The 24,298-nt window shown below is 38.4% G+C and overlaps 2 protein-coding genes across 6 annotated transcripts in view; both read right to left on the reverse strand.

Annotated features, from left to right (window-relative positions):
- The window catches only part of MYO3B (myosin IIIB), a 189,723-nt gene extending 174,944 nt beyond the window's left edge, over positions 1-14,779 (reverse strand). For both annotated transcript variants that reach the window (XM_088168045.1, XM_088168044.1), the window contains exons 1-3: positions 14,714-14,779; positions 9,245-9,310; positions 9,012-9,048 (exon numbers count right to left, since the gene is read on the reverse strand). In XM_088168045.1, the coding sequence (XP_088024171.1) occupies positions 9,012-9,048; positions 9,245-9,251 (44 nt within the window). In that variant the 5' untranslated portion in view covers positions 9,252-9,310; positions 14,714-14,779. The remainder of the gene's footprint in view (positions 1-9,011; positions 9,049-9,244; positions 9,311-14,713) is intronic.
- Positions 14,780-21,701: 6,922 nt separating this feature from the next.
- The window catches only part of UBR3 (ubiquitin protein ligase E3 component n-recognin 3), a 103,512-nt gene continuing 100,915 nt past the window's right edge, over positions 21,702-24,298 (reverse strand). For all 4 annotated transcript variants that reach the window (XM_088168050.1, XM_088168048.1, XM_088168047.1 and 1 more), the window contains one exon: positions 21,702-24,119. In XM_088168050.1, coding sequence (XP_088024176.1) covers positions 24,002-24,119 — 118 coding nt within the window. In that variant the 3' untranslated portion in view covers positions 21,702-24,001. The remainder of the gene's footprint in view (positions 24,120-24,298) is intronic.

Below are 24,298 nucleotides of genomic sequence, written 5' to 3' on the forward strand. Positions count from 1 at the left end.
AAACATAAATAAACAGTAAAACCAACAGACATCTTGTTTTGATTTTAGTCTCAGCTTCCTGGCATCTCAAACTCTCTCAGGTTCTCACTATAACCAGCCATCCTCAGTCTCTTATTTCAAGCTTGTGCCATTTACTCTGAAACACATTTGCTCTTCTTTTCCAAGTTCCTCCTCCTGATCTCTGCAGCATACTGGTTCTTTTTGAAAAGAAAGGCTGATTTTCCTTCAAAATGGTTGATAAGATTCCCCTTCTTTTAATCTTCTGCCCTGCCTTGCTAGGTCATTCCTCTTCAAATACACTATGTGACCAAAACCTCCCACTGAAGTCCAGCCTCCCACTTTGATAACTGATTTGCCACACTCAGTATTCAATCGTTTATTTAATGCCACTCAGTCATCAGAATTTAATTTTTCCTCTTTGTTTTCCTTTTGTTCTTCTTTCCTCTAGCTTTTGGCAGGTGCAAAGTTTATTTCAATCAATCTACAGAAGCAGAAGCATAACAAATAAGGCAAATAAAACCACATTCAAAATGATGCTTTTAGTCTGATAGATTTACACAAAAACCTGCCCACAGAAATTACATATTGTATATAGATTCCTTGAATTGTCCAAGTTGTCAATATACTTTTACTATACTCACATTTCTGAAAAAGGTCTTTTTCCCATGACTACTCTTCATATAATGGAAGGTTTGTTACCCACCTTAGAAAAACAATGGTTCCATCAACAAGATATTCACTTGAGGGTGTTCCAGAAAAAAAATTATACTGTTCTGTGTTTTTGGAAATTTCCATATCTGATTTATATCCTTGTGATATCAATTGTACAAAGATAATTCTCTAGAATGAATTATTTATTTCCTGTAGTAATAGACATCTGAGATAATCATAAATATTTATATGTTCAGTTAATTCACTAATGAAAACGGAAGTAATTCTAAAATGGGAAGTTATCTTAGAGGCACAGGGACCTAACAGTCTGCTCAACTTCTACATTAGTGAAGACAATGTGGGAAGCAAAAGGAGGTGGAAGAAATCTGCTCCTGAAAGCATGGAACAGCAATGGGCTAAGGTATCAAGATAGAATATTTTTGCATTTATCCCAGAAAAAAATTCTCACTTTTCTCTATCTCTGTTCTCCCAATTTGTAAAATGTGTGGTAACATCCTCTAATCATAGTCCTTTGCAATCCCTGGGCTTCTCACTAGCATTCCAGAGAGATTAGTCTTCAGCAATGGAAATATATCTTCTTAGACAATGACTTATTGGTTTGTGCATTGACCTGTGCAACTCCACTATCTTTACAGCATCTAAGAAGTATTTTGGGTTGCTGGCTGCCTGAAAGTAGTTCAGTACCACCTATGGATTGCAAGTCTACAGGCACAAATTCCTTCAAATTAGTTGGCTGTACTGATATCACCCCGCACCTAAACCAGGTCAACATAAACAACTAGAAAAAGAGTTTATTTACTTCATTCATAATAAGACAATGCAGTTTATCAAGGTTTGTAAAGTCAAAAGAGAATAGAAAACTTAAAAAAAAAAAAAGTCTGCATTCATTTAGACCTGAATGGATGCTCAGTCCTGACAGGTTTTATCTAATAAACTCACAGCTCTTTTTCAGCTCATATCCCCCTTCATAATCCATCCCTGTCTCTGGGGCAATTCACCTTCGTCTGCACCTCTAAAACACAAACTACGACTCATTTATCTAAGAAGGCAGTGATCTGTTTGTCCATCAAATAATTGCTTTCCACCTTCTGGAGAAGTTGACTGCTTTAGGTTTCATGTGAAAAGTCTCACCTACCCCATAACACACTTGATTATTCAGATTTGGCTCAACTTCTCACAAACTATTAATTCATTGTGAAGCATAACATCAGCTGGAAAATGGCCAAACCTCAGGAAAAAAGCCTCCCTAAATGGTAACATTTACTTTTTTATAATTTGTCATGTTGTAAATTCACAACCACCCTTTAAACACACATAAATAGGATCATGATGTGTCTCATAGTTAAATGAGTCTTTTAACAGAAGCTGCATGTGATAATAATGAATGTTGCTGAAGTTAGTGGTTTAGCCTGCAATCCGATTTTCAAAGGATACTGTAACAAAGCATTTCCAAGGTAAGGCTGCAGATCCCGTGCCTAATTCAATCCAGAGCACAGGGGAAACACTCCTCTCATGAGTTTGGCAGCAAAGGTACAACTGCAAACATTAGGAAATAACGTTGCAGACTACGCATGCCACTTTCCTCTCATCTTGACTGAGAAAGGTCAGCCACAAACAAAAAATTATTTTGAAACTGCAAATTTGTATCTTAACTGTAGGGGGAAAAACCAACCCATCTGACAGAGACAGAAAAGACTAGGGAAAGCTACATTCTGCTGTACTTGTCCTCTGAACAATACCTCTTTCAAGGACCCCAAATCTACAGTGATTTCAGAAATTATTCACAGGCTTCCTAGACTCCAGGAATAAAAAGGGAGGAAAAAAAATGAGGAGATGTAAACCACAGTTCATTCTGTACCTTCAACTACTGATTGTCAGTGAAAAAGGAAAAAAAAATCTTTCAGATGACAGATTCTAAAGCAGTTGATGTATTTGCTAATTCAGATGTAGAAAAGAAGTACAGTGCAGGAAGTGCAGTGCAATGTCACAAAATCAGAACCATATGGTACTCCACATAAAAACAAAATCCATTACAGGTTTGAGTTTCACTACATGTACAAAGAAAACACTTTACAAATGTGACTGTCAAAAGAGGAAGACACAATCACGCAAGTTTAAAAGTTAAATAGGTCACTGGTTGAGAACTTAAGGAAAATGTTGCAAAATGCAGAATTAATCCTAACAAGGCAATTAGATTGTGTCAGCAACTGAAGTCATCCGTGCCAGAATGACTCCAGTCTTGAGTGGGCTTGACATAATGAAGGTGTTCATGAATCCAAAACATTAGGAGAAAATGGACCTGCACCAGACAGGCGTGTGAGCTCTGACTGAAGCAAGATCAGCATGTAAAACTGCCTATCAATAACAATGAGCCCTGAATAATGCCCAGCTATTTTGCAAAAACTTGCAGTGTTAGGGCATTTACTTCTCTTGAAAGCTGCATTTAACCTGAGGCTATTGTCCTTGGTCCTTGTCCAGGCTATCCTATAGCCATGCCTCTGCCTAAGCATGGACTCCAGTCATCCAGACCCAAGCACTAATCCATGGACTTGATCTTCTCAAGAGACCTTGAGTCTGCCTTGTTCCTCCAGACTGGCCTGGCTGTCACTGCACTGTCAGCTGCCTGGCTGCCATCCCTGGGCCTGCCCCTATGCCTGCCTGGGGTCCTGGCAGCATGCCCCACACTCAGGGTGGCCACGGGCCTGCTGCCTCACCGGCACCCATGGCTCCTGGCCCGTGTGGCTGCACAGGGCAGCCCAGCTCACACTGCAGAGTGCCTACTGGTACTTGACTCAAGCCTTTTTTCCTGCTGGCCTCCTCAGAACATGCAAAAGCTTGCACACTTTTCAAGCCAATCAGTAGTGAGACCTGCAGATCTACAGATCCGTGAGTGTGTATCAAGACACAAAACCAGTGAGATCAAAGAGCCTGATTACCACATGAGTCAGATACATTTTTCTCATAATCACTATTTTCACCCTCGAAAAATGAAGGCAAATGAAGATGCATATGCCACAGCATTACCTGGTTATAACTGTTAGGGTTCACAGACTCTTAAAAGTATGTTTATTGTCAATTTCTTATGTTAACACCGTTTCTATAGAAAACGTTCATTGAAATAAAAAGGAATGTAGTGTGGAACTTGTTATGCAAATATTTTAAGGCAAGCAAACTGCTTTTTGTAATTTTTTTCTTTTTCTTTTCCTCCTTCACACAGAATAAGCAAGGAATTAAGGCCATAAGGGCATTCTGTTCTTAGTTAAGTAATTATTTAGACAACCAATATTTATTTACACAAAAAGCCACACTGTAAAGTAGAACCTTATTTCAGAGACAGCTTTTTAAAAAATCCTCTCTCCCAAAGCCTAATTTCAAATTTAATAATTTTCTTTCTTCTATTAAATAAACAGCTTCTGTAGAAACCTGGCAATTCAGTATGCATTATTTAACAAAATTAGTCTTTGCCACAAATGATAAAATTATTCTGATTTGTATGTCTCTGGAATTTGCGCTAAAGTAAGACCAAGTATGAATGCTAACAAAGTATTCTTCTGTCTTATAAAATATTAATACTCATTTGTCATCAAGACTTTAATAAGGAGGAATACAGCCTTCTCACTTCTGTCAGTAAAGGACTAGCAAAGATCTTTCCGTCATTTAGTTCTGAATGTCTCCTGAACTACTCCAAATAATTTTCTTTTCCTGTACAACAGAGTACTAGATATATTTAAAATTTACTTAGAAAGGTGACTCCATATTTCAGGTAAAAAGTAAAATTTATATATGTGCACCACTCAAAACTTACAGAAGTTTTCACCATTAAAATTTCAATTACTACAATGTTTTCCGCATCTCTCCAGATGTATAATTAAGATCAGAAAAGTCAGATTAAGTAAAGGATGAAAGCTACAGCATGCAAAGGCAAATACAACAAAACTTTAAGACAGCTTTATCAAGAACCATACCTTGAGGAAATGCCATCATTGCAGCCTTCTTGTCCACAGCATAGCCTTAAAGGCTAAAATGCTGGTTTTGCCATTTCAGTTCTTGTGGAACTAATCAGATTGCAAAAGATGTGCCCCTGGACACAATTTTTACATATGGAAAAGTCACCCTAATTTAAGAAGGGGGAAGTGGGGTGTGGATTCTTCACTTCAGCTGTTTACAGAGAAAGCACTTTATCTGATTTAACAAGTACACAAAATTACATTCTCAGGTATTCCTTGTATATGTTTCATCCCCAGTCTTTCAGCCTGTCACAAAGAGCACTCACTTTCCAGCTCAGTGGATGAATTTTCTATTCCAAAGGCCTTTTGGCAGATTGGTCAAGAGGTGTTCTTTTCACAGCAGGCAATTCGTTGCTATGAGGGAAAATGAAACCAAACACATTTTCTTGGGAGTGCTGCTGAATTCTTTGAAGTTCTGAGCTGGGCAACCTTAAACCAGCAGAAATCACCATATTTTGCCCAGGTATTAAATCAGTTAGTTTCTCTGTATTACAATATCTATTATTATTATGGTCAGTCACCACAGTCCTTCACTCTTGAAACTGGAAAGAGGTCAAACTATCACTAGTGAGGAGCAACTTAGCCTTACATGAATCATCCACATATTTCTTTAACTTATTGTTAGCTGACTTCTGCATAGCCTCCAAACCTTCTGCCAGCATACAAATTGCTTCTAGAGCTATAAAACAAACATCAGCAAGGGAGTTGCACTAACATCACTTTTCTACATATTAGCAGCTGTTAGATTCAAGTGACTTACTCTAACAGCAGTCCCTTCTCCTCATTTGATGACAATATACACTGTTTTCAATCAGTTTAGTTTTATAACCATTTTTCACTGCAACAGTGTCTCACCACAAACCATAAGGCATCATACTAGCTATAGCTTATAAACAAATTGCTTACCTTTTGGCATGTATAAAATGTTCATTACAAAACAATATAACATCAACAGCTGAAAAATACCTTTTAATTTAACTAATGGGGAATTTTCCCCATTAACATAGTTGTAAATGATTTCTAATGATTTTGTAAATGTAAAAAAGATAAAGTGATTTTAAAAAACGCTTAACTTTTGAAGATACACTCCTTCTCCTTGAATTCACTTTCAATCACAGGAAGTTTTTTGAATTATGTACTATATCTATTTATCTCATCATGTCTCCTGGCTTGACTCTCAGAACCATTAATTCAATGCTCCATCTGCTACAGTCGCTCATACCACAGATGACATTTATGTTAGGTTTGTTTCCTCAGAGGAAAATGTATTGGAAAAGGCAGTCTGACAGGTCTTTATATCCATTTCACAGGCTAAACATGAGTTATGACGATCACCCATGTAACTACTGACACAAAGGATGAGAGAACAAGTGGAGACAAGAAGATGTGCACCAAACATGCCCTCTTCTTTCTACTGAATTGGAATGAATCGCATCTCTCATTCCTCCTTCCAGTAGGTTTAAAACACACTGTAAAGAATATTCCAGGAGACATGAAAACAGCCATCCCACTCGACATATTTTACAACTCCTCCTGCTTTATGCACTAAGTTTATTTCCTATATATGCAGGAAAATTGCTATGAAAGGCAATGTTGCATTCTTTCAATATCAGAAATAAGGCTTTTAATTTTTTTTTGAGAACAGATTTTACACCAATTCTGTAGAGCAAACAGAATGATGAACATCAAATAGCTCATGTATGGACATACTACAACATGACAGGATTATCCCACAGCAGAGAAGAGGTCAGTTAATATTAGTTACATCCAGACTGTCCAGTAACATATTTAGAGGTCAGAAACTTGAAGAACACTGAAGGAGAACAGATTCTGCTCTCCATATACCTCCAGATTTTAATACTTTTTAAGGTATTAAAAAGTATGCAATAACCGGGACATGGAACTTTGCAACAATTTCTCCTTTTTCTGAATAAAAAACCTCAGCTATATGGAATTACATTACTTTCTAAAACAAATGCCTCAGTAGGATGACAGATCCTGCAAAATCTGCAGTGAGCTGCTAAGCATTTGCATGAAAATAATTTTCTACCATCAGCCAGAGTGTCTTGGTATGTTCAGAGGACTGACCTTCAGGATGCCTTAATCCTACAGGCAGCCTTTACTCTGAGAAATCACTGCACCACACTAAGTTACTTCTCCATTTCCAATTTTACTTGTTCATAGTAATACTTACTTTGTGTTAAAATTTTGTATATATTCTGTACATACTTACAAACAATAAAAAAGAAGTTAGAGGGAGGGAGGGAGGGAGGGGGAGAGGGAGAGGGAGAGGGAGAGAGAGTGTTACTGAAATTGTTTGTCTTGTCTGTCTTTCAGGCCCAAATTAACCACAGTTCACTTCACTGTTTTTTCCCTCCTGTAGAAAAGTCCTTATAGCCTAACAAAGAAAGACTCGTCTCCCTAAAGTAAATTTAAAAAACCTATGCTTAAGTTATAACTGACTGAAGTGTTTCTGTATGTTGTTGTTAAAAAGAAAAAAAAGGTGTGAATGAGGAAAAAAAAAGGTAGTCTAAAGGTTTTATTCTAAATTTATTATTCCTCTTTATTGTTAGTAAAAGTTTTCTTTCACCCTTTACACCCTTGTTACACCCTTTAAGTTTTAAGTCTGCCTTGCTTTTACTCCTAATCCTATCTCACAGCAGAAAATAAGTATATTAAAATTAGCAAATCTAAACCACTACAGCAGGGAAGGCACAACTTCATACCTACAAGTTCAGTGCAGCCTTCATTGTGGAGCCAGAACTGTGTCAAGGATAGAGTAGAAGATGTACTTGGTGCCATGACAACCTGGTACACCTTGGGCTTAGGGCAGCCTTACCAGTAAAGGTGTCATCACTGTACTCCACAAGACCTTCCACACTGCCCCCAAAACATGTATATGTTTTCAAGTCACAAAGCATTTTGGAGAAGAAGCTCTAGTGTATACTACAAATCACTGTGCATTCTATAGATATATCTATCTTGCAAAAAGAGCTTTGTCAAGGACACAGGCATCTGCTAGCTAACAGGAGTCAAATCTTTTATACACATGGATAACTGCGTATCTCTGCAAAAATTGTGCCCATTTAACTAGATTTTGTCTTGCAAGGGTGAAGATCACCTTAGCGCGACAGTGCCAACTGTCTTGTCATTAGCTCCATTGTAACAGTGACTTAAAAAGAGCTATTCTTGTTACTATACACATACATAAGTACTCCATGCAAGAATTTTGGGCTTTTTTTAAAAGAGCTAACATTTACGATGTGCAAATCCTTAGCTGGAAATTGTTACCTACAGTATTAATATTTTCAGTGAATTCATTCTGCTTTTTAAAGTTTTTTATAATGAAATTCCCAGGTTTCATTTCACAATAGGTTGACACTGACAGGGCCATGAATCCTGATGAGAAAGAAAGCTACCATTTTATTTCTTTGGCAAAGAACCCAAGCAGGAAAAGGTATACCATGAGTCAATTCTTCAGACAGGAGTTATAATGAAAGCAGTACAGGCTGCACTCTTCACAATTCATTCTTTCTTATTGCATCAAGGTTGCAAAAGCTTATTCCTCCTCCAATACTCTAGGCACTGCCCTACATCATAACTATTAACACTACAAACTCTTAAGTCAAAACTAACAGCCTTTAAGGTGTGGTTTATAACAATCACTCTTTTGAAGGAAGCCAACAGGTAAGGCCTGTAGAAACTAAGCACTGAATTTTCTTTCAGAGGTGAGACTAAAGAGTTATATCAAAATATACCGAAGAATTTTACCAGTCACAGAGATTTGTATCTCTGTGGTGTGACCACATACCACTCAGTTCAAAAGTCTCTCTCCAGTAAGTAGTTTCAGAACAGCAGTAGAAAGAGAAGGGGCTGAAAAAGCCCAAAATTGTAAGGACAGTTCTACCCTTAGGGAACGTTCGCAAATGGAATTACACCTCTAGTGCAACCTATCAAGTATAGCTGGGCTGTTACAGAAACGTATGAATGCCTCAATGCAAAGCAACAACTGTCAGTAACTGTTATATTTAATTACATGTTCTCCATAACTTTCACAGTGTTCTTGGCATTAAGATGAAATCAGGAATCAGCTATTTTGCCAGCTTAATAGCTTAATTTCATTATATGAGAAAAAAAAAAAAAGAAAAACATTAATAAATACAGCTCCAAGCAGAGGAACAGTCCCCAGCTACTAGCTGACATCTCTAAGACAATTATGATATGATAGCAGGATGAGACAAGGATCTGTCTACTTTGTGGAAGTGAGTCAGCATAACAAATTCAGTTTTTCTCCAGGCTGCCACAGATGATGACATTTAAAAACTTTCTTACCTAATCCAGTTTGCTTCAGGACTTTCTGTGTTCTCATCTGTTGCAACAAGAAACAGAAAAAGCAAATACTTGACAGTCTTCAAGACACTTGAGATCTTTGGCATTTTTCCAGATATTTCAAAGTAACTACCCAAGCTAACAGCTGTTACAAAGCAGACTGCATTATAATTCTATTCCAAAGCTGACTAACAACGAAAGGGACTAGGCGAAAAACTAAGGGCTGCATAACTTACCTGACATAGCTCCTGTTAGCCATATGCTCAACTCAGCAAAAGGTACTGTCTCTCTGAGCAATAAACCTAGAATAGGCAAAGGCTGAATTATTAACAAGAACATGAGGAGGCCTCAAAAGCACACGATGAATGAAACAGAAATACAAAGCCTACAGTCTGATTTAGTTTGTAAAGGAAACTTAGCTCAGTTGATCTATTTTGAACACTAAATGGTATCTAGAAATAAGCAGGAGGGTGTTTTATTGTAATGCAGGAGGGTGGTGAACACAGTCCCTTAAACTGTCTTCATACCAGTCTCTTCATGATGTAGTATTTGACTAAAATGGAAAAATCTGATTTCTATTATATGGTGGTCGTATACATTCCCATCCCACTGGTCACCTCTCTTTTCAGTCATTAACTGTTAATGTGCTTCTAACACACTGTTTTGGCCCCCAGCTTTCTGTACCAAAAATTATGGATGTGTTCTTCAAGCAACTTATAACTGCAGTGATACAGTCTCTAGGTTCATACTGTATTTCCAGTTTAAAACTGGGTCATCCAATTCACTTTGAATATGACACAGCACAGCAGGAATGAAAGCTACATATCTGGGCAAAGGCTGGAACTTCTTTTACAGAAGTGTCTTTTTTGTGTCGTTGGATACTGCTGATAGCAACTAGAAAATACCAACCAACATAAGAAACCTTGCCAGGACAAAAGGAGATATTGACACTAATTTCTCCTCTCAAGAGAGAATTTTCTAGCTCCTCTGTATTCTGTTCTGCAGAATTCTTATTATTACTTAAATGCTATGAAGCAGACACTAAAGATTAGGATAGCATTCAGAAAATTACATTATCTGTTCAGGCACTTCATACTGTTCCATCTAGATATTAGGTTCCTAATTCTAGGGGTGGGAGACACAGCATTCATTTTAAGTATTTGAACGTGAATATCCACATGGAAGTTGGACATTTAAACTGACATTCACAACAATGAGAAAATAAGACCAGCATATGGAGCCTGGAGTGGAGCATCACTCAGGAAAAGAAAGTCTTTGTCTGCCTGGTGCCTCTGGGAAACTGGGACCAAGAGATTCAACTTCCTTACTTAAATACTTCCCCTTACTTGGAATTCACCTCTCTTTCTTATACCTTAATCTCAACTCCCTCCAGGTCTGAATCTCAGGCAGCCAAAAGTAAAGTGGCTGGTTCCCACCTTTAGACAGAAAGGAAGATTGTTCCTGACTTACAGAGATTAATATTAGTTCCAGGTTCATACAATGCAGGAAGCATGTGTTTATTAACAGAGATATTATCTGCTTTACCGAGTCGACCTTGCTATTTTTTTTTTTCTTCACCAAAATGCCCAGCTTAATACATTGTTGGAGCTTTCAGCCATGAACATTGACCCCTGTGGAAATGATATCCCTTTCAAGTGTTTCAGGTTGCTTACTGTAGAAATCTCCAGGGGTTACTGCAAGCCTTGCTCTGTGAATTGGAGGGATAAATGAATCCCTATTATTTCTACTGCAGTAGTGGCATGAGACTGAAAGAGATGAAATTTTCTTGTAAATTGTGGAAAGTGTGTGTAAAGTGAGAAAGGTCAAAGCAAAACAGATAAAAAAACCCCACGTCCATGCAGAATATTAGGAAAATAGCTGCCTGAAGAGACTGAGAGCAATAATTATACCATTATTTCAAGTGGGCTGAACATATTCCACACTCTCCAGTGTACTGAATGCACGTCTCTCCACAGTCAGTATGCTACCATGCTTCAGGAAATGAATTAATTTTCCTGAATTTTCATCTATTTCATAAGAAATATTGTAAAATCAGCTTAGTCCACTGAGTTCATACATATAGTTCTGCAAATGTCTCCTTTTTCCATATACAGTATCAGTACTCCCTCTCCACACAGCTGGATAGAAGCCATGTCTGAGGAAAAAACTATATGAGGGGTGGAGAAAAAGGACGAGTCAGCAAGAAGCTACTGACATGACTTGTTCCTTACAAAGCAGCAGCACCAGCGAATGAAAAATGTCCTACTTCCTCCCCCTAACCACATGCCATTAACACAAGCCAGTTCTCAGCTGTGTTCAGCAGAGCTTTTCCCTACTGCATAGCATTCAGATAAAATAGCTCAGCCTTACACTGCCAGTTATTTATTCCAGGGTAGTGCCATTCTAGCTACAGTCATACAGCTTTTCAGCTTTGGCAACAGGAAAGCATGTATGGCTTTATACAATGCATTATTCAGAGAAGTTATCCTTCCCAAAGAGGGAAAAATTCCTTGCAGTCATTTTGCAAAAATAAACATCAAAACTTTCTCAAATTATTTTCCAGATTTCCGATGTGGTGCTGTGTTACCTCACTACTCTTGTCATATGTTCAACTCCAAAACAAGAGCTGTGTAGAGATGTGAAAGATGTAAAAGAGAGAAAGATGGAAAGCAGAACAAGTTAGGAGGGAACTAGCAGAAGATGGATGTAAAGCATTTTATTTATCCATCTCCATTTCTACCTGAAGAGCAGTCACCCCACTGTCTACAAACAGGAAGGGATACTTCCCTCAGCTGCACACTGTAACACCCAGGTGACATCACCCTCACCGTGGACTCTTCTGTCCTTTTAGATTCTCCTGCTGCAGCTCCCTTACCTTCTTCCTATCACCCCTCTCCATTTGAGGAGCTACATGGCTTTATCAAACAGCCAAGACATAATCCATCACAGCAAATGAATCCTCATGTTGGATTCCTCAGGTTAGCACTGAGGAATATGCCTCCATATTTTCACCTGTAATTCAGGAGCCTTTACTAAAAATGCCACTCTGAACTTGTGTCCTGGATGATTGCCAACCGCACTGCAGCTTGTTTATTCTGCTGCAGTACAGTTCAGTTTAAACTCAGGAAAAGGAACAGAAACAGTAACAACAAAAGAAAAATTCCTATTGAATGAAGTACTGATTCCTCCTGCAGGTGCAGAGCATTCCCAACTTCCCTACAGCAATCAAGCCCAAGATGTCTTTCTGTTCCCCGGCTCTACATTACTGAAGTTCACCTGTAGAGTAGACTGGTAAAAAGTTTAGTGTTCACCTGTCCAGTTATGCTTAGGGTTTGTATGAGGCTTTTTTTTCCCCCTTCTCCTTTTCTATTACCGATCCATAAGCCCTCCTCCCTTGAATTTCTTTGGATCATGAGAATTCACTTCTGGGGGTGGTAAGTTTGTAAAAACTAATGAGAGAGAAGTTACAGGCACAGAATGTATTTTACTAAGTGAGGCAACCTAAAACAGGGTTGACAGATGACAACTCAAAACTAGGGTTAGGTTAAAAAAACCCCAAACAGCAAAAACCACCAACCAAACCTTTAAGCAGAACAAAAGCAAACCCTTATGATAACTTGTAGGACTTCAAAGCCCCTTCCTATACACAAATGTTCTTTGATTACTCTCACAGCACTGCACAGTGCATCAGCACTTGATTCATTACTCCCCTCTCATCCAGTTTCTCAGTGGCCAGAAGGCTGGTAATGACAGTAACTTCTGTCTTTGTAACACAAAATGTTTCTCTTCCCCAGGCAAGCCTGCACTCAGGAGTCCCTTGTTAGCAAGCCTCTCTAGCCATTAGCACAGCAAGAATCATTGTCTTTGTCCAATGAACTTTTTATTGTGAAAGCATTTGGCAAAAACACCGCAAAACCAGTCCTGCAAGTTCTTAAAGCAACCAGATAGCCACTGCACTGCTAACTAAATCCCTCTTCTCTGTAATTAGAAAGCCAATAATACAGATACAATATTTCTTCTAATCAACGGTTTCGGATGTACTGGATAATTCACTTTGCACATACATCAACAGGGCAGCACATGACGCTGAGGAGGGAATCACCCAGTGACTCGCTCTCCCTCATACACAAACAGTGCTGCAGATAATGTTCCTACAGCTTCCTAACCATAGAACACCACAGAGCAGCACATATCAGCACAGAAGTTGATATTTTTCCTCTTTCTAAAACAATCAATTTACACTTAAACTGACTTTCCATTTTCAAAAGGGTTTGAAATGGCTTTTAGAAATCCATATCTACCTTGATTCCTAACCAGATTACTATATGAAAATCTTTGCCCAAAGGAAAAAATAGCTCTGCTTGGTTCAAGCCTCGTTTTTATTGTTTGAATAAAAATTGGGTGAACTCTATTTTTATTTTTGTGCAATTTTGTGCAATATCAATAATTAACACCAACTTGGACTAACATTTGAAGGATTAAATTCTATAAAGTTGGAATATTAACTGCATTGAAATCTGAATTTGACATTAAGAATGAGCTGGGCTTCAATTTGGGAATATAAAATGGGATATTATGTGTTTTCAGAACACATTCTATAAGGCTCCACAGTAGTTACGATACGATTTACTGCTTTTGACAGAAAAAAACCTCAGTAACTGCATCTAACTTGCTGACAGTGACCTCTATTACTCTACATCATGCTAACTGAAATTTCTGTACAAGAACATAATTTTCCACCTAATAATTCCAGAAAACCTCAAAACACCGATCCTTGGTTTTCAGTGCAATGAAACTGAAATTCCAGAGTGCAGCTTTTGAAAGGGCAAATGAAGTGAGAAAACGCAGCTTTTAAAAATGAAAACCAAAAACCATTTTTTATTCACAACAAAGCACTGCTTCAGAGAAATAAATAGGAAGAGATTTTAAGTTAGCCTTATCTCAATCTGCATGCAGCATTATCTGTGGATAATAGTACCTTTCCTTTTTTTGTGCTAATGTTGCATACCTGTATGTACACAGGAGGAAGATTTGTTTAAATGAATTTGACAAGTGTTATCCTAGTATAAATGAATTTGACAAGTGTTATCCTAGTATTTGCGATGTATATACGGTCCACTAGTTACTACCAGTCGCTTAAGGATATACTATACACTAGAACCAGATCTATTTAGGGAACTTACAGAAACTTTTCTTCAGTTATTCATGGCCTTGTCCCGAGGGGCCTGAATCCCGTGTCACGCCTACTTACTTCTTGCCTTGTGGTATCTTCTGCCATTTTTAATCATGGAGATTTTTTTCTCCTGAGCATTCCTTACCTATGATTATGGAAAATCATGTACAGCTGGTCGCCCCTCGGAGCGGGTACCCTCAGCAGCAGTGCTCTACCGGCGCTGCCACGCGTGTCCCCAGGCAGCCCAGACCCACCTGAGCGGGGCCGAGGTCGCCTCCCTTCCCCGCCTCAGTCCGCGGGGCTGAGAGCACACTTCGCTGGGGCCAAGACAGGCTCCCGGCGACAGTGACAAGCCCTGCCAGCAGCGACTCGCTAGAGGTGACACAACCTCTGCCCGGCTCTGAGCGCCAGAGCACTGCAAGGCAATTGGCGAACGCTATTTCGAAGCCCCTCTCGGATGAGGCGCGACCCCCACCCCAGCCGGCGGCAGGCGGCCCCGCAGGGCCGGAGACCTGGCGGGAGCTGGGCACACCTGAGAGAGAGCGCGAGAGACAGAGAGCGTTCGCTCAGTCTCGCACGGCTGAGCAGCCCCAGCAGCGTCACTGCCCGCCCGGGCCGAGCGCTGGGGCGGCAGCGGCCCCGCGCTGAGCTGCGCCGGGGGCGGCGCTCGGCCCCGTGAGGCGGCGCGTGCCGGCCCCTGAGGGCGGGCGCGGCCCGGGGGCACCCGGAGAGGTGCCCGGGGAAAGAGAAGGGTAATGTTTAGTGAGCTTTTACAGAAATAAAACGCATGTGTAGATAGGCATAACCAGCAGCATAGCAGGGAATAAACGCTTCAGTCCCCTCTGTGCCTTCAGTTCATTGTGGAAAACGATGGATTGTAGCGCAGCTCCTTCTGTGCTCTGAGAACTGGGTCCTAGTGAAGGAAACGGTTTTATAAAGCATTTCTTCCCCTTAAAGGGAGGACAAGGAACACCTCCCTTCTTTGGGCTTCTACTTTTGTACCTATTTGACTTAACTGAGTTCGGTCATACCCCTTTTTCAGGTTAATTGATAAGAAGAAATTCAGTTATTTCTCTTAGACACTTTGTTTACATAAAAACCTTAGAAAACAGGGAGGTTATTCTTTTGCTCGATGTGCCGATGCTTTTTCCAAGCGAACACATCACAGGGGCTCCCTGCCATTCAGCTTCCCGCACCAGTTCTCTCTTTGCCTTGTGCCAGCCCATCGTGCCCATCCTCCGCCGCTTCCACCGCGGCCGAACTGCACCTGCCTCGTTCAGTGTTCCCGAGAGCGGCTGCTCTATTCACCAGCTTCAACAAGGCTGACTCACTCCACAGCTTCTAGTACCACTTCAAACACGGCGTTCATTCTCATCTGTAAGTAATCTTCATGATTAATAAAAAAAAGAAGTCATAAGAGTTTCATATCCATAGATCTTTTTTGTATTTATTTAAGATGCAAACTTTGAGGTCCAGTGGATTTCTCTGCAAAACTCTTTCAGCACCGCCTTTACCAACTGCTTGTTGTTTTAACAAGTTTCTAACAGTAAAACTATCATCATTATGACGAAGGTGCAGTAATTTATTTTACTATTGATTAGTGAGCCCTGTACGTTGTAGTCTTGTAGACACACTTCTTTCCCTACCATCCACATTCTAGTAAAATATGTCAAGTTAATACTTCATCAAAATTCAAAATAACTGATATCAAACCTAGATTCAGATGGTCAGTAGAAAATGTGAATCCTAAGAATTTTCTTCGAGTTTAGCCCATCACATTAGAAAGAATCTGAGGTGATAGTCTCTAAAATTTTGCTGAGCCGTGCTCCATTTCAGACTATTGTTTTGTTGAAATTTTGTACACTGTAGTATACAAAGTCTTCATCATATGCCATTATTTTCTCTTTTTGTCAGCAATTGTGAAATCACAGAATCACAGTTGGAAGAGACCCAGAAGACATCTTCGTGCAGTATTCTGCATGTATGCCTCAAGTGTTCCTCATTCTGCTCAAGAATTCTTTGATAATCCAATGTAAAAGCTCTAGGTATTCCCACATTTCTCCCAGATTCTTATGTTAGTTTTTGAACCCTAGGGATTTCCTCATTTATTCCTACATAATTTTGGCTCATGCAATCTAGACCTTTGTGAGTTCTGTTACAAAACTGATTTGTTTCATAATTTTCATTATTCCTCCTCCTATACATTCTTGTTTTGTTCTGATGCTGATTTTTTTTTATTCCCTTTTCACTTGCTCTCCAGCTAGAATTGTATTTCCAAACACTGCCAGCCTGTTTAACATACCCGTTTACAGTCAAGGTACAGTCACAATGGGTGACTAAACCGGGTTGGAGCTACACAAGTGGTGTGCTTATATCCCACACTGGATTTCCAAACACACAGTGGTCTTCCATGATGCAGCAATTTACAAAGAGAATTCATGACTGTATTAAGCTACACCCATCACAAACACTGGTGAATCAGAATTTAATGTAATCATACCAAACAGGTTTGGTGGAAGGGAAAAAAGAGTGCTGAAAACTTAAGGACACTGCTGAAATGCATACTGATTTCATGAAAATCTTGAGGCAGTTTTGAATTTGGGGTATGCAGATATAGATACAGCACTGTGAACTCTTAAGTAGCCAAGTTACTGTGTATTGTGTTTTATTGTCTTGTCCTGCCAGGTTACATAGGTGATGCTCCAGTTTTCCTTTTTTAGCTTTTAAATAAATGCAAATGCACTTTGTTTAAGGGTTGCCAATTTTGAAGAAAACAAACTGCAAGAGGTTGTGTAGCCAAGGTCTTGTGGCAGTTATGTTTTTAAACTGACATCTGAAATGGCATTATCTGCATTTAATGTGTCTGTGCATACTTGCATACACAGACTATTGCTCTAGCTGAGACATCCAGTCTTCTCTTTTGAACTAATAGAAGAAAACTCCTGAATAGGAAACTACTGCATTACCTGAATACTGAGGACAGAAAGGGCAAAGCCACCGAGTTTTACTGCACGGATCAAAGGAAAAAAAAAAAAAAAAGCAAAGGGGACTGAAAAGGAGAAAACAACATTCAAAAATTCTTCAGTAGTGAAGGAAATTAAATCCCAGCAATGTTAATGTCAGAGTGGGTTCCACCATCTCTGAAATCAATGGAAGTAGTGAGAAAAATATAGGAGCTTTATGCATATATGCAAAGACGATTTAAAGAAGCCAACAGCTGCAGAATATTCAGATAAGGACCACAGAAGTGCAGCACAACTATGTAGTTAGTAGCCCAGCATTAAAGAGTAAATACAATCGTATCAGGAAAGAGTAGAGAAGCAGGTCAATAATGTAATAGTTCTAGCCAAGAGTGAAGTGCAAGATACATAACCATAGTTCAGCCCCTACAAATCACAAGCACAAACTGCAGACCTCAGGCAGACACCTGGAAACAGAAGGGGGAAGATAGAATGCCTGGTGGAGGGATACCAGTAAAATGTAAATCATATTGCAGAACTACAGTGACTTGGAATTATACTGGATTCATTCCTGACTAAGCTCCAGACAAAGGTGACTCAAAGGACTTTTTAAAAACAACAAAAATACACATAGAAGAGCCTACACACTGTATACTCTAGCTACCAACAGCCACAGAGTCTAGCTGGCAATGTGTACCACACTTAGTGGTACCTAATCTATTCTATAAGTCACGTTACCCAAATACTATAAAATTACTCTTTATTCTGCAGAGCCAGAGTGTGATGCTCCCAAGAGTAATCTTTACTCTTGCTTTCTGAAGCTTTCTTCACAGAGGCACAGTAGTGTAACTGGGAGTGCCATTATAACATCTCATAGCTAATCATTATTTTTAAATTATTATCACAGAATATCCCGACTTGGAAGGGACCCACAAAGATCACAGAGTCAAAGTCTTAGGTCTGCATGGACCATCCCCCAGAGTCACACCATGTGCCTGTTGTTATATTTAAATCTGTGCATTTACTCTTAGTGGAGGAACATCTGAGCAACTGAGTGTCCTGTATCACTCCATGCTAGGTCTGAGCACATAGAACATTAATAATAAGTTTGGAAGGTGAACTTATCCAAATAACTAAAGTGCCTTCTCCTTACATTATCCCACAGGCAACATTCAACCCCACTATAATACAGAAAATTAAAAGCTGCAGAGGAAAGAGTAAAATGAGATAATACTTCACATTAAGAATATCTTATGCAAATTCCCAATGATGCTGTACACAATAGCTGTGCTGGGTAAGATGTATTTACAGTTCTCTATTTACTGCTTTTCTTCTGCCAGCTAATGAGTTCCCTTAGTATTCAAAATCCATCTTTGCTGCCACACACTTACAAAGGTAAATCACTTGAATGGGCTGAGATTTCTTCTATTTATTGTTGCAAGGGAACCACCTTGGTATTCACATGCATAACATATCTTTTGACATATGTTTCAGAGGACAAGATGCAACACAGCTCTGCAATATAGTGAAAAAATGTACTGTGCAGCATTCTTGGAAATACTCTTCCACAGAAGAGCACTGCTACTGTAATACCTTAGCTTCAAATTGCTGTGGATTTCTTAATTGTTTATTTAGACAGACTGGAACTGTAAAATTAATCTGATTAATAGTCCTTAATTTTGCCCAGGATTAAAACAGAAAGAACACTAGTCTGTGAATTAAGTGTTGCTAAAATAGCATCCTTCAATTTTTAAAAAATACTCTTGTATAAGGGAAATGTTCTATAGGAAGCCTTGCTAGTAAGCTATGTAACTAAAAAAATACCCAATCCAAGTAGAGAGTAAGTGGAAGTGTGAGCCATTTCTGAATAGCCAGGTATCTGAAGGTTATTTGAATTACATCAGTCACCTGCTGGGAGTATTAGTCAAATACTGCACTAAGTATTGAAAGGCAATAAGCTTCTTTAACTCTCAGAAAGTATTAATTTCTTGAGATAGCAGCTTTTGGCAGGACAAAAAAGATGATGTAGAGATATTGAAGAGGTATTATTCTGTCCAGAGTCATGTCTAACTATGGGCAACAACCCCATTTTAATTTCCTGTCGATTTTGATTACTGCCAACATATCTGTGTGAGGAGGGACATTTGATATTGAAGGCAGCAAAGTTTGAAAAAAATGCAAAAAGCACGAACATGAAACATGAAAGGGCCACCTCTCGCTTAAGTCCTGTGTGCATATATACATTTATTGATGATGGAAGACCCTACTACCTGGATTTGCTCAAATACCAGTTTATCTAATATAGAGCAGCACTTACTTACTGATCCAAACAGGAGGTGTGCCCTGTCTTAAAGGAGCTTACAAGTTGAGACAAAACAAGCAGGATAAAGCAGACAGCTAGAGAACCTGAAGGAAACAATACTTAACATTTCCTTCAGCTGCCCTTGAGATCTTAGTTTAACAAAACCGACATGTCTGCATTTTATACGATGTGTAATGTTTACACCAGCACTGCCACCACGTACCTTGTTGCAGAGCTGAGACTAAAACACCAGCTCCAAATTAAACTATCTTGAGAACAATGGGAAATTGTCCTAGAACAAGGGCAGTATCTTTTAGGGCCTGTGGAGGTACTTGTAAAAAATACAAATTTAGTTTTAAATTTTCAAAGCTGATGTGTGACAAATCTAAAATGACCAGCACTATAGAGCACAAAAGCAGCTAGAGTCTCTACAAACTAATTTTCAAGCTGTGTCCCCCTGGCTATCTCTGCATTAAGTACCCTGAGAAAATGCAATTTATTTGCAAAGTATTGCTGTACAGTTGCAGAGGGCTCTCCAGCTGGTTTAGGCTTCTTTTGTTGTGCAGTATTACACAAACAAAGCAGTTGCATATACAACATAGAGACAACAATGGCACAAAAGAAGAGAGCTCCAGTTTTTCAAGGAAACAGAAAGAATGTAAAGCTTTTCACAGCAAACTGTATTAGTGGCTTCAATAGCAAGGTGCAGAGTATATTCCTTGACACCTGAAAAACAAAGGCTCATTATCTACTTTAGGTATTTGCCAGTATTACCAGTAATCCCTGAGAACATGTTGTTCTGATTTAGCAAGGGCTTCAGTATGCACTTGTGTTCTATATTCAAGTGTGACACATGCAAATCTGGTCTCCAGATTTAAGGCCAAAATGTAGGGACACTAAATATTTTAACTATACTTTTCTCCATATTGGGCATGAAGAATACTTGGGTTTTTTCCAACTCTAATCTCTGGAGGTTCTCTTGTTTTGTTTTGTTATAACATTAAAAAAATAATCCAGCTATGAGGAATAAGCCCAGCATAATTGTTTTCAATCAAAATTATTTAAAAACTTAGTAGTAATAAGTCAAAGGTATCCCATAATAGGAAATGTATTAGACGTTGTAGTAGTAAAAGAGGCAGTGTAAGCTACAAGACTGAACTCACAGCAGCTGGGACTCTTCTCAGTTTAAGAGAATTTGCAGGGAAACTACATGCCCATCTGAGAAAACAAGTAAGGGCTTTGGGCACTGTGCCCTACCAGAACGAGACATTCATCAGCCCAGCAGTACAGACCTCACTGACTGCAGTGAGCAGTCTCACTCAAACTTAACACAAATTGTCACACAGAGCCAGCCACGTCTGATCACATGCCCTTCCTTATATCCTGTGGTTGGTTCTTGTGAGCTGTGAACCTCCACACATCGGCTCAGGTCATTCCTGTGGGTTTCTTTGCAAACAGCATAATTTCATTCTATGTTAACAGACATGCTCCATTCATCACTGCCCCCACCTCTGAGAAAAGAAACTGAAAAACAAGACTGCAGAATCTGGGTTAGATGAAAATAAGATAGAAATCATAGAAAACTCTAGTCTCCCCTGGCAGCTATGCACACAATGTGAACTGATGTCATGAGATTCTGAAGTAAAGAATAACATCTGTTGGACACTGTAGAAAAATATCTTGTCTTTAAAAGAAAAATGTAATTTCCTTGTGAAATACTGTGAGTTATAGAAGATTCCTATTGCAGAGGTGATGCAAATATTCATTACAAATTCTAGACCACCACTGAAAAAGGAAAGATGCTGTTATCCAAAGGTCAAGGCCAAAAGAAGACTGTTCCACCAAATCTCTCAAAGGTCAAAAGAAAAGAAAAAACTTAATACATAAATATTACATTCATCAAATTGAAGTAAGTTATTCCAGAAACAGACTTGACAGAAAAGATCAAGCAGTTTTCCCAGAAGTAGTTTCTGAACTCAGCAATTTAACTTTCACAGTTTGCAGCAGCAATGCTGGAATAGCTGGAATACACTTAAGCATTACTTTAAGTGCTATAGTTATGAGTAAAGTAATCCAAATTACTATTGCAAAATACATGACTGTAAGTAACAAAATAAAACACATACCAGGTTTACTCTCAATGCAAAGTGCTTTTCATGCATAAGACTTTAACATTTAAATAACTGCCTGGCTATTGGGTGGAATTCTGTGTCATTTTGGATTACTGGGGTAGAGAAAAAATTTCATGAACACACAGATTGACAGTAGACTTTTATTAACATATCTTACAATGCCAATTATTGTATTCCTAGTTTTGTACTCTTCTGATGTGTTATAAAGATTGATTTAGAGTCTACAGTAATGTACTGTACTTAAATGATCATTCATACAGGATATCACACCAGAACATTTGAGTAATACACGCACACACCACTCTAGTTTGGACCTGTTATTTTTCAAGGTTAGCTTAATAAAGTAGGATTTAAAAAGTTATGGGGGAAATAAAAATTATTGTTTAGCAGCATGCAAGGATATTCAAGTACAATTTTTCAACCAAGTAATTTTTTGTTGTTTTTAAACCGACTGGTAACTAATTCACCAGTACTATAATAACCACTATGAAATACCCAAATGTTAAAGTTAAGGCTAATAGTTTTTCTTCACATCCATATGCACAATCAGAGAACATTCTGTTTTAAATAAAACACAGTAATCAAATTCTGAACACATTATCTCTTGTAAATATAGCATTGGAGCTTCAAACTACAGATCACTCAAGTTCATGAGCCCTGTAATAATGTTATGCTGGCAATGTAAAGAATCTTTTTGCTCTTTAACCACACTTACAAAATGGCCTGATATTCTTAATGAGCAATGCAAAAATATCACAGGCAGAACTTATAATACAGTATCAAAAAAGTAATATTTTGGAAAAGACACAGCCATTTAGTTGAGTAATTCTAATCTTACAGGAAGTATTGTAATAAGTTTGAAATATATATATAATTATATGTATGTATAAAAAACAGTATCCTTTATTTTAGGGTTTTTCAAATTGCAGGTATCCAGAAAAACTCAAATTGTATTTACTTACTTTTCCTTCAGTCTGTTCTTGATTGCTATACAGTCATTTTATTTCCCCTATACACTTTTCACTAATGATTTCCACTGGGGAATTGTTTTCTTCCTATCTGTGGCTTTACCGTAAGATGTTTTTATTTTACACACATAAATTTTATTTTACAAGCAAGCTGTGGAAGTAAAAACTACCAGGAACTGCTTGGTAGTACTGTATGAAATAGCCAACAAATGTCCAAGACTTGTGAGAAACAATAGTAGCAATATATTACATATCAGTATTTTGACTATAATCTTTCCTACCTACTTACATTATGAGTTTTAGCCCAGTCATGCCTCTTCTCATGAATTTTTTAGTCCTCTAAGCATAAACTGTTTTGGCATTCATCCAGTGAGGCTGCACTGGAAGCTCATCTTGGCTACCTCTGTTGAATTTTCTTTTTTTTATTTTTCGTTTTTAGGAAACCAAGCAGAAAGAACAGTGATTACTTTAAACAAATACAATATTGAGGAACCACCTGAAATGACAGTAAAAATACAAAACTATGTTTCATTTTTAGAATAGTCTGCACATTCCTAATCCAGTCATTCTGAAACATACATCTGGTTTGGAATGACAGACAGGCTTATGGTTGTTATGCTTCTAACTGAGATCTGCTATGTTGGGCACCATACAAATTCCCTATATACAGCAATTTCTATATGTTATCATTAACAATTTATTCAACTGATATGAAACAAAAGAAAAGGTCCTTCCTGGGGAAAAAAATTAAGATAGAATGTGTGTTCTGGATTACATTAAGAGCAGTAAGATGCCTAATTTATAGCTATTTCACTTGCTTATGGAAAAAAAAAATGAAGTTCCTGAGAATGTGTAAGTTTTCAGTAATGCCTGAAATATTTCAATAGACCTCTATAATTGAAATACTCTTAAAATTCAACTTTCAGACCAATTATTACCATGCAGTCATTTTACAGACCTAATTATGAATGCCTATCAAGTAAAAACCTCAAGCCAACACAAAAAATGGCAAAGAAATTTTATCCAACATACTTAGTAGATGTAACAGACATATACACCATTTCAGCAAAAATTGCTAAAAACTCAACTCCATGCACAGGAAAATAAAACCCAGACAGCTACCCCTGGAGTTTCTAAACAACTCCAAAAGAATTTGTGCTTCTTAACAATAATGGGCTTTAAAAAACCACAAAAAAATAGACTACTGAGTGCAATAAGATTGCTCACACCATTTTGAGGATTTAATTTCAATTATTGTATCATTCTTTAGTAGCAACAACAGCTCATTTTGCACAGATTTCACATGTTGACAAAGTTCCATTTCCCTTTTATGCCCATTCCCGATTCCACCCCGAGCCAAGGAGCTGAACTCCCATCCAGTTAAAGCTATTGTCAGTCAAGATGCATTTGTTCATGGTAACAGCAGTTACATGGTGTGTAGATGATGATGATGATGATTTACAAGCCATTATAATGTGGCCCCCATCTTTTATTGATATGATCAAAAGTATGAGACACCCACTGCTGTTCAAGCACTTTGTATCTTTCCTTGCATATGTACAGGGGTTTACCACGCCTGTGGAGGGGAAAAAAAAGGGAAGAAGAAAAGAAATGGTTAAAATGCCAAGTAAATGGAAAGATACTTCATTATATAATCAACACAATACTCATACAACTCTTTTTGCAGGGTAAACATGCATTTTTATTGGTGAGGGGTTTCCATTTTTGCTCCTGGTAGGGTAACTGCTGGGACTT

This window comes from Sturnus vulgaris, chromosome 7, assembly GCF_052056855.1.
Source record: "Sturnus vulgaris isolate bStuVul1 chromosome 7, bStuVul1.hap1, whole genome shotgun sequence".
NCBI classification, from domain to species: domain Eukaryota; kingdom Metazoa; phylum Chordata; class Aves; order Passeriformes; family Sturnidae; genus Sturnus; species Sturnus vulgaris.